The sequence below is a fragment of the Colossoma macropomum genome, unplaced genomic scaffold, assembly GCF_904425465.1.
Source record: "Colossoma macropomum unplaced genomic scaffold, Colossoma_macropomum, whole genome shotgun sequence".
In the NCBI taxonomy this organism is placed as follows: domain Eukaryota; kingdom Metazoa; phylum Chordata; class Actinopteri; order Characiformes; family Serrasalmidae; genus Colossoma; species Colossoma macropomum.
The window spans coordinates 854,058-865,002 of record NW_023495723.1 but is presented as its reverse complement, the minus strand read 5'-3'; the positions used below and the strand labels follow the sequence as shown (position 1 = coordinate 865,002).

At 36.3% G+C, this 10,945-nt stretch overlaps 1 protein-coding gene across 2 annotated transcripts in view; it reads left to right on the top strand.

The window, feature by feature from the left end:
* LOC118802864 (NACHT, LRR and PYD domains-containing protein 12-like) overlaps positions 1 to 8,907 on the top strand; it is a 63,493-nt gene extending 54,586 nt beyond the window's left edge. For both annotated transcript variants that reach the window (XM_036563290.1, XM_036563291.1), the window contains 5 exons: positions 2,359 to 2,532; positions 5,453 to 5,626; positions 6,768 to 6,941; positions 7,161 to 7,334; positions 8,288 to 8,907. In XM_036563290.1, the coding sequence (XP_036419183.1) occupies positions 2,359 to 2,532; positions 5,453 to 5,626; positions 6,768 to 6,941; positions 7,161 to 7,334; positions 8,288 to 8,306 (715 nt within the window). In that variant the 3' untranslated portion in view covers positions 8,307 to 8,907. The remainder of the gene's footprint in view (positions 1 to 2,358; positions 2,533 to 5,452; positions 5,627 to 6,767; positions 6,942 to 7,160; positions 7,335 to 8,287) is intronic.
* The last annotated feature ends 2,038 nt before the right edge of the window (positions 8,908 to 10,945 follow it).

The following is a 10,945-nucleotide window of genomic DNA, read 5'->3' as shown; positions in this document are numbered from 1 at the left end:
TATTGTATTTTCTCAGAGTTCATCAAAATACACCAGAATTTCCATCTTAAAATCACAAAAACTGTATACTGGAACAATGCTGCTGCCCCAGTACAGCGGACTGGTTTCTGAACTTCTCACCTTTTTTGATGCTCATGAGTTTTCATGTCTGTTGGAGACACATAACTGAGAAAATGTAACCAGTTTCTACCCAACTCTGTATGTTTGCTATTTAGGTTCTATCTAGGTGCTATCTAGATCCTAATTATAATATTCATAGTTATTTATTGTATTATTTTGCACTCATACCTGCATAAAAATTAAGTGAGTTGGGGGTGGTTTGGGGACCCCCAGCAGGATGTCACTGAAAGTGCTCTGCAGTTTCAGTTTAGGAGACTTTACTGCACCAAATCTGCTAATTGCTATTTTATTATTTTTATTTTTATTTATTTTAAGGAAAGGAAAAAAATGTGGTTAGTGCACTTTTTTATTTAACAAAACCCAGTAAATCATAAAATTTTACTTGACAGATTGTAACTTGTTAATATATCACCAGCAGCTATTAAATAGATTATGTCCTTCTAAGAAAAGGAAGTAAGGTGTATGAGTATATAATTAAAAATCTACATACTGGAATTAGGAGCTCAGACTTCCACAAGGATCAGTTTTGGGTCCATGGTTATTTAGTTAATGTGTCAGTGACCTTCCAGATGTCTGTCCTCCAGCTGTTACTTGTCAGATCTGTGCAGACGACAGTTATTTATGTGCATGTAAATGATAAGCAACTTTTAGATGCAGTGATACAGACACTGATTTCAGACAGATGAGCAAATAATATTTACAACTGAATGTGGAAAAAACCATCTGTCTGATTCCGTAAGTTAGGTTGATGCTAATATTGATCCAGAAGTATTTGTACAAGTAGAGAAGTTTAGAGTCATGTGTGAGAAGGGCTTTTGGTCAGTCTGGATTTTCTTTTCATGCATCGCATGAATTAAGAAAAGATTATTGGATACTCAAATCTGCCAACAAAATGTTTAATTATGATGTTTTGTAAATCTTCTGTTTTGTGAGTTTACTTTAATGTGTTTTGTAATGAAGCATTTTTAATATTTTTTGTCAATGTGAGAACCTTTGTTTACTTTGTTTGTTTTTCAACCTGCCCAGAAACTGCCATTTAGCCATTTAGCTAAATCTGCCACATTTATGTTCTAAAAATAATGATGTTGTTAAAAACAGCCCAAAAACACCACAGATCTTCCACTGTACTGAACAGTGGGACGAGGTTCTTTTCAGTATAACTATCCTTTCTTTTACACTAAACCCATTGTAAGTGTTTTTACAAAAAAGGTCTTTTTCTCTCTTATCATAGAACAGTTTCGGTCCTCCAGTAGTGTCTAGTGAACTCCAGACACTGAAGTTTGTGTTTTTAATGAAAGAAAAGATTTTCATCTGATGCACTAACTATTCTAACTGTTCTGCTCACTGTGTGGTGATAAAATACAATGGTTTCCTCTTTTAGGCAGGACACTGCAGATACAGCTGTTTAAAGTGATTAATTATGACCCTAATAGTGTAAGGAAATAAGGCCCTTTACATTTTCTGATTTTTAAGCTCAACACACTTTAGATTGTTTATTTTTGAGCTGCACAATACTGACATAAAATGTGATGTTAGGTAAAGTTGTCAGATATCACAGTGACAATAAGAGAAGTAATTACTATTAAAATAATGTCTCTGGCTGGATCTGACGTAAGTACAGACATTTTTTGGATGTGTAAACACAAATCTAGCTAACCTCTTTAAAGTCAACTTAAAATCAAAATGGACCTTTTTTTACATTGTTAGTTTTTCCTTTGACTATAAAAATGGGTGTCATATTAAAGAGACAAAATTCTTGTTTCTCTGATGTTTGGTTGCATCATTTTGAACCAACAACATATACCAACTAATAATATCTTATTATGTTCACTCACTCAAATAAAAGATTTCAGAAAAAGAATTTTGTCTTTTGAATGATATGAAACAACAGATTGAGCTTAATGTTCCCCTCTGCACCAGTTCAGCATCTGCACTGGTAACAAAAATACATCTCACACATCCTCAAACACCAGAGCCACGACTTTATAATCTCTCTTAGTGGCTTCACTTTGAAATGAAAATATGGCAGAGAGAGAGAAAATGTGCATGAGTGTGGGAGAGAGAGTATATGAGGGAGAAAGAATGTATGAGAGACAGTACATGTGTATGTGTGTGAATACAGTTATAGTTTTATGTAGTGTTGTAGTGAGTGTTGCTCTAATATTCTGTTATTCTGTTTGTGTGTGAAATTATGTTTATGAATGTTAATAAAGGTCTGAGTTTTTCTTCTCTCTACAGTCTGTCTGACTGCAGTATTACAGAAGAAGGCTGTGCTGCTCTGGTTTCAGCTCTGAAATCAAACCCCTCACACCTCAGAGAGCTTAATTTAAACAACAATAAACCAAGAAGGTCAGGAGTGAAGCTGCTCTCTGATCTACTGAAGGATCCACACTGTAAACTGGAGAAACTACAGTAAGTTACTGAATTACTGTCTCTGTATAAACACACAAACACACCAACAGATGTTATGAGAATGACACACAAAACGAGGTAGAAAGTACTGAATAACTTAATCTTGTGACAGTACTTGAGTGCATTGATTGCACTTTTAGAGTATAATGAAATCATAGTCCTTTTACTTGATCTTATTTCTAATAAAGTAATTTTACTTCACTTTCTGTGAAAGTGATTTATTTTTCACTTTCACACAAACAAAACGCCTTATCTGAGAACCAAACCATCAGAACGTCACTCACCAGAATTTGAAAAAGTTTTGTGCTGTAATATTCAGATCATTGTTTGATCTGGGATGCATTTCACAAAAGCTTAGTTGGTAAGTTCTGTTGGAAGAGCTGTTAGATGAGCGAATGTTCCAGAAAACCTTGAAGAAACATTCAGAACCAGTGTCTCAGAGCTGAACAGTTAGCAGCTTAGTTTCTTGTCAAGTTTTGATGAAAGTGTCAAAGATTCTGTAGGTTTGAATCAAACAAGGAAAACATGCTGTGAGATTTGTGCATTTTGTTCACAGTCTCACTCAACATAATTATTTGTTTATTTTTTCTCTTTCTTACAAGATATTGTTGTTGCAACAAGCTGTTTTGCATGTATTGTGTTGTATTTTTGGAAGTAGCTGCTTTTTATTGTAGTTTTCATTTGCATGGCTAATTATGAATAGTGGTAAGACTTCACAGCACTCTTTCATAGTTAATAAGTAACTAATCAGGAACTAAGCAGGGACGAATGAGTAGTGCTGCATTAACACTGAATTAACACATTAGAATAACTGCTCATAAATTACTGATCAGTTCAACATTAATTGCACAATAGGGGAGTTTTACAAGGTTCCTAACTACTAACTGATGTAGTGTATTCCAGCACTTCTAACAGCATTAAAATACACTACACAGCGTGTAGACTATAAAATATGAAAACATGTATCTCCAGAGAAGTCGGGGGCACCACACCACACTGTACTGACTGGTGTCCCTTTTGTGTTGGTTTTGATCAGAAACCTTCTGCATATTTGGCAGTGTGAACTAATTTGTACATCAGCGTCCAAATGGGACAACTGCTAAAATACTACAGTATTCAGTAGACCAGTCTGCTCACCTCTCATCTTTAGAAAACACTGCAGGAGCAGGTGTGACAATGTTGTTTCTTCTGAACAGTAGTTCTCCTTTAAAGTCCTCTTGAGGGCAGAGTCAGTTGAAGAGAGGCTCACAGAAATATACGGCTGTGTATGTGTCCCACTTTCAAATTCACTTAGTTCTAAATGTTACCAAGTGATTATGTAGTTATTGTTTGTTTGATAATGAATGCGGTGTTGCTGTTACCATGTGTAAATCTTTAGTTCACTATTAACTGTTTAGTTAAAAGTGAACTACCCTAATCATTAGTTCACTATTACCTACTGCATAATTAATTAGTACTTCTTTGTAGTTAATAGTAGTTACTTAAGTGTTAATGAAGCACTACTCATTCATCCCTGCTTAGTTCCTGATTAGTTACTCATTAACTATGAAACAGTTTTGTAAAGTGTTACTGGAAAAGTTGTGAAGTCTGTCTGTGGATCGCCTTGGCACATCTGGTAAAGTGAGGTGTAACAAGCCTACCTGGCAATCGTCTGAAGTTTTCAAGTGCAAAATATGCATTTATTGTGAAATGTAATTTTATTTTGATCACAAAGGGTAAAATAGCCCCTAATCTAACAGATATGACCACTATTTAGGCTAGTTTAGGCTTTATGCATTTAAGTTCAAAGCACTTTATTTTTCATAATAATGTAATGTTCATTTAATGTAAGATGTGAGTAAAAGTTGCTTTCATGTAAATTTTCACACTACAAACATCAAACTTATGGTAAATGAATATCAGTCCCAAACATCAGTTATCTGTATTCATGATTACTAATAACGGTATCAGTTTTGGCCCTGAAAAAATCATGTCAGTCAAGCCAGACAACAAAGTAAAGGTACAAATACTGATTCAAATATTTTATTATTTTTAATTCACTTTAAAGTTGTCCCACATGTAATATATCGTAGATAATATGGGACAGTGCTGAAGATCTTGAAAATGAATCTGACTAAAACTCATTGAGAAACATTAATGTACAACTCTAACATACATCTTTTACAGTGATTTGCTGTGAGAGATGATTCTGGTGTCTTAAAAAATAGAGAAGTTGTCTTTATTACACTTTTGTTACAATAAATGCACTGAAAGCATTTCAGTGCTAAACAATATCAGCAGCTCATGAGGCACAACTAAGAGTATGTATTACAGAGGAGAGAAGCACAGAACCAGTAAAAAAGAGGGAGAACCCAGCAAGAGATGTACTCGGAAAAATGCAAGAAATAAATGTAAGAATAAGAAATATATACTCATAAAGGTCTCAGCCTTTCCTGGATGCTTGTTTTTAGCAAAGCTTAATAGCATCACATGTTTAAGATTATTATTTTTTAATATTTCACAGTCTTCCTAGTCTTAAATTGCCCTGTCTCCACTTTTTGGAACATTTTCCAAGTATCAGCGTCAGCATGAGTATATTTACAGAATGAATGACGTTGATAAGATAAAACATCAAACACACAGCCATTCTGTAGTACTTTCAGTAAAATGCAGGTCAACTTAGATTAAAAAATTACTACTTTCTGCATTTATTTGCCGTCTACACACTGTACCAACTTCATAAAATTGCTTTTGTACATTAGTGTGTCTGTGTGTGTGAGGGGGAGAGAGAGAGAGCGAGTACAGCCATTAGTGTGTGTGTGGATCTTAAAGTTGTGTTTTTGTAGTTTGTTGTTTCTCATTTACTTTTCATTTTATCTGCTAAATTCATGTTCCTGTTTGAGGTGTCAGTGTTTCTGATAGATCATCATTTCTCTCTCAGGCTGTGGGGTTGTGATCTCACAGAGAGAAGCTGTGCAGTTCTTTCCTCAGCTATCATGTCAAACTCCTCAAGTCTGAGAGAACTGGACCTGGGTTTTAATAAACTGCAGGATTCAGGAGTGAAGCTGCTCTCTGCTGGACTGAAAAGTCCACACTGTAAACTGGAGGCACTGGGGTGAGATGAAGACTTTCACTCACACACTTTTTTATCCGCTATCAGTTTTTACTGAGAATGTTTTGTGTGTTTGTGCGACAAAGATATCTTGTTTTTCTTCTGTGTTTGCGTGAGACGATGTATAACACGTTAGAGAGTATGTACATTAGTGTGTGTGTAAGAGACAGTATGTACATTAGTGTGTGAGAGAGTATGTAGATTAGTGTGTGTGAGAGAGAGTATGTACATTAGTGTGTGTGAGAGAGAGAGTATGTACATTAGTGTGTGAGAGAGTATGTAGATTAGTGTGTGTGAGAGAGAGTATGTACATTAGTGTGTGTGAGCGAGAGAGTATGTAGATTATTGTGTGAGAGAGAGAGAGTATGTACATTAGTGTGTGTGTGAGAGACAGTATTTACATTAGTGTGTGAGAGAGTATGTAGATTAGTGTGTGTGTGAGAGATAGTATGTAAATCAGTGTGTGAGAGAGAGAGTATGTACAATAGTGTGAGAGAGTATGTAAATTAGTGTGTGTGAGAGAGAGTATGTACATTAGTGTGTGTGTGAGAGAGTATGTACATTAGTGTGTGTGAGAGAGAGTATGTACATTAGTGTGTGTGAGAGAGTATGTACATTAGTGTGTGAGAGAGTATGTACATTAGTATGTGTGAGAAAGAGTATGTACATTAGTATGTGTGAGAAAGAGTATGTACATTAGTGTGTGAGAGAGAGAGTATGTAGATTAGTGTGTGAGAGAGAGTATGTACATTAGAGTGTGTGAGAGAATATGTACATTAGTATGTGTGAGAAAGAGTATGTACATTAGTATGTGTGAGAAAGAGTATGTACATTAGTGTGTGAGAGAGAGAGTATGTAGATTAGTGTGTGAGAGAGAGTATGTACATTAGTGTGTGTGAGAGAGAGTATGTACATTAGTGTGTGTGAGAGAGTATGTACATTAGTGTGTGTGAGAGAGTATGTACATTAGTGTGTGTGTGAGAGTATGTACATTAGTGTGTGTGTGAGAGTATGTACATTAGTGTGTTTGTCTTTTAATGATTGTTTTTGTATTTTGTTTTTTCTCATTTTCCCTTCATTTTATCTGTTGAATTGATGTTCATGTTTGAGGTGTCAGTGTTTCTGATCATCAGTTCTCTCTCAGGCTGTGTTACTGTGATCTCACAGAGAAAAGTTGTGCAGATCTGTCCTCAGCTCTCAGCTCAAACTCCTCAAGTCTGAGAGAACTGGACCTGGGTTACAATAAACTGCAGGATTCAGGAGTGAAGCTGCTCTCTGCTGGACTGAAGAATCCACACTGTAAACTGGAGATACTGAAGTGAGTTCATTACTTCATCTCTTTGGATTGAAACCTTCATATATTAAGGAGACATAAAATTATCATCACTTTCATTTCAACACACATGCACAAATTTGTATTTTCTTAGTTTCTATTAAGAATGTTTTGGGTGTGATTTTCTGATATATTTTTGTTCTGTGTTTGTGAGATGATCTTTATGAATGTTAGTAAAGATGTGAGTTTTTCTTCTCTCTACAGTCTGTATAACTGCAGTATTACAGAGGAAGGCTGTGCTGCTCTGGTTTTGGCTCTGAAATCAAACCCCTCACACCTGAGAGAGCTGAATCTGAGCTCCAATAAACCAGGAGAGTCAGGAGTGAAGTTGCTCTCTGATCTACTGGAGGATCCACACTGTAAACTGGAGAAACTACAGTGAGTTACTGAATTACTGTCTCTGTACACATATTCACTCAGTGGATGATCTACAACATTTTAGACCTCAACCTCCTCCATAAACACACACAGACACACAGATTGTCATGTGTGATGGATCTCGAGGTCTGTATGAGGAATGAATCAGTGTGTTCAATACAGATTGTGTGGGGTTGTGTTGTTTGAGGTGTTCAGTGAAGTGTTCTGATACAGCTTCTCTTTTGTGTGAAATGATTCTTATTTGAATATGTGGTGTTTGTAGTTTTTGATGTGATGCTATCCTGATGCCTCTGGTGTCTTTTTTTACTAAGAATGTGAATTTCCTCATAGTGAGTTTCAGGCAGACAAAGACAGAGAGCTTTCTTTATATAATGACTTTATTTATTGCTGGTGTTTTGTGTGAGAGAGAATTGAGTTTGTGTGCTATATTGGAAATACTCTAGAAATTTCAAAAGCTAGAAATTTTAAAATATTTGGACCACACCAGCATAATTTGTTAAATATTAATGTTAATCTTGTCACAACAGCACAGAGACGCTTTGTCACACTGCCTTTCTTCAGTGTGTCAGTGAGTTACTGTTGTGGTGGTTAATTGCTTCTTAGTTTAATCCACCTTGTTGACTGAAAATGTTTTGCTTTGACTCCCACAAAATAAAAAGACAGTAAAAGAGTAAAGTTTAGATAAAGCTGACCTGTAGGGGGCGACTCACACAGAGAGAAATGAATACACACAACACTAAATCAACATTCTAGCTGAGGCTCCTACAGCTGTCTTCATGAGTGAGTCTGTGAGAGAATCAGAGCTGTTTATTGGTTTATTAGTGTTGATGAGGCTGTACTGTTTATCTAGTGATGGTGTTTATCCTGATTGTGTCTGTGTGTGGAGTCTGAGTGCTGACTGTGATCAGTGTGTGTTCATGTCTGATCATTCTGTCCTGTTTCCTGTTTTACAGCATCAAAACACACACCTGACCTGGTCTGAGTCTCACACACACTGGGGGTTATGAGGAGAGGATGAAGTCTTATAGAACACACACACACACACACACACACACACACACACACACACACAGTGTGTGATCCTACATGGTAATCTGTGTGTTTTCGGGTCTTTATTGGTCAAATATGTGAACACAGCTGCAGCACAGAGCTGTGTGCTCTCCCCTTGACATCACTTCCTGTTTACCAGTGACCGCACCTCCAGCGTCCTGTCCGTCAAACTCCTCCCGTTTGAGGACGAGCCCACATTGGTGATGAGAGCGCGTACAGGAGGAGGAGAAGAGCCTGGTGTTCTGATAACAACGTGAGGTCGACACTCAAACCAGTGGAAATGTTGATAGACTTTAATAAACTCCCTCTAGAAATCAACACTGGAGTCACGAGAGTGGAGGAGATCTTCAAGATCATGAAGACACCATCTCAGACACACACTCACAGATATGAGAGCACAGAGAGGCTCCTGAAGAGCAGCTGAATGAGCTGAAACTCTGCTGCTTCCTGTGTTGTATTAGTGTGAAGTTTCTGAGATCAGGATTTTGCTTTCATGATGTTTTTACTACATTTAAACAGTCAGTGCTCAACATGCTGGGACATCATGTCTGTCAGTTCCTTCTGTGGCTGTATAGAAGCTTCTAAACACCTGCTTTAAAAATGTACATAAAAGTTTAAGACAGATTGGGCTGTTAAGCAGCTTGAATAGGTGAACTAAACAGTAACAGATCAATATCAGAGAAATGAAGAGCTTTTTAAATATAACATCATTGACGTACATAGAATGTAGTTTTTGTCTGTCAGAAACTGAAGACTTTCAGTCGTGATGTTCAGTTTCAGATGATACTTCCTCACTACTGAAGGTCACTGAAATGTAGGGCCGCCCTGTTTGCCCTGTGGACGTCTTAGCTTTGACTAAGAATCTGAAAGTGGTGCCTCGACTTAAACTGGACAGGATCAGGCAAATAAACCATATTCTATTTTTCCATAAGATGATATTTTATTACATATCACTTCTGTTATGCCAGATTCCTGTGCTTCTCTTGATTATGATTAATATTTATGTCATGTAGAGTTTAATTCCAGTGTCATTTGTGCCAGTAGAAATATTGGTAACACTTTCTGTGAATGTCACCTTTGTAAGCATCTATAAACACATTTATAACATGTTATAATGCATTCATATGGCATTATAAACATGGTTATAAATATTTATTAAAATTAATTATACTGAATTACACTTTATAGTTATGTTTATTATACATTATGAATTGTTAATATAATGCATTATAAGTAGTGTTCATAACATCTTCTGGGCTTCAGTCCTGAATATTCAGATGCTCCAAACAGGCTGTTCAGCCTAGAATTGTTGCTACAATGTGCTTTGCTAACCAGCGCTCTCATTTTAAATGTTTCATTACATCATAGCAAACCAAGTAACCATCAGCCCCTCCCCTGAACATCACACTGAGTGTGAAGTCACTGTGGACTGAAGGCCTGGAGAGGGAGAGGCGAGATAGTCGAGTGCTGTCATTGTCATTTGTTTCCTCACTGGTTCTAACGTCAAACACTAGAACCCTTCACTCTGTAACACTACACTGCATTACACTACACTACAGTAATGCTAATCTCTGCTAGCATTCTATCGGATATGCAGTGTTAAGTTAGTGCCAAGCTAACGGTGGTGTACATTACCTTTCCCACATTGGGTAAAGCACTGATGGCAGCTCTAGTTTAAACTCTGACATCTGAAGCCTGTAATGTGCTTTATTTTGTGTGTTTTAGTGTTTCAGTACATCCTCTTCAGTAAATACTTCAACTTGAAGCCTCACTCTTAACACTGGAGGAGGCTTTAGTACAGTACGCTTCACTTTACTTAGAGCGGACAAATATTATGAGCTCTTATATAATTTGTTATGATCAGTACTTATAATGTATTATATTAACAATTCACAATGCATAATAAGCATGGCTATAATGTGTAATACATTTTTATAAATATTTTTAGCTATGTTTATAATGCCTTATGAATGCATTATAACATGTTATGAATATGTTTATAGATGCTTACAAAGGTGACATTCATAGAAAGTGTTACCGAAATATTTAATTACAGTAAAATTCAATGTACTTATTATTGGACTGTTCACTGTTTTACAATAAAAAATGACAGAACAACGTTTTGTGAGTGTTGTCTTAATGATTAATCTTGTCAGAAATTTTTCTCCACTGTGTGTTCAGTTTCATTACTGCACCTCTTTTCCTGACGTAACTATGCACTGAGACCCTCTGTGTGACCCTCTGTGTTGTTTTTAAGAAATTAAAATTATTTTAAAATATAAATATGTTGTTGATAATAAGCTGATGTGGTGATTATGTGCAGATCAGATTCAGATTTGAAATATAAGAAGGTGGATCAGATCATAAATCAGCTGAAAGGGCGTCTTTCACCCTCAGTACAAAAAACATAAAACCTTCAGATAAAACAAAAATGCTGTGAATTACAGAAACATCCATAAATCTGTTTCACATCTGTGGAATAAAATGAATCTTTTTTTCTGTTTATTTGAGTTCAGCTCCTCACTGCTTCTTGTAAAGGCTTGGTCTGGGGTTGGGTTGTC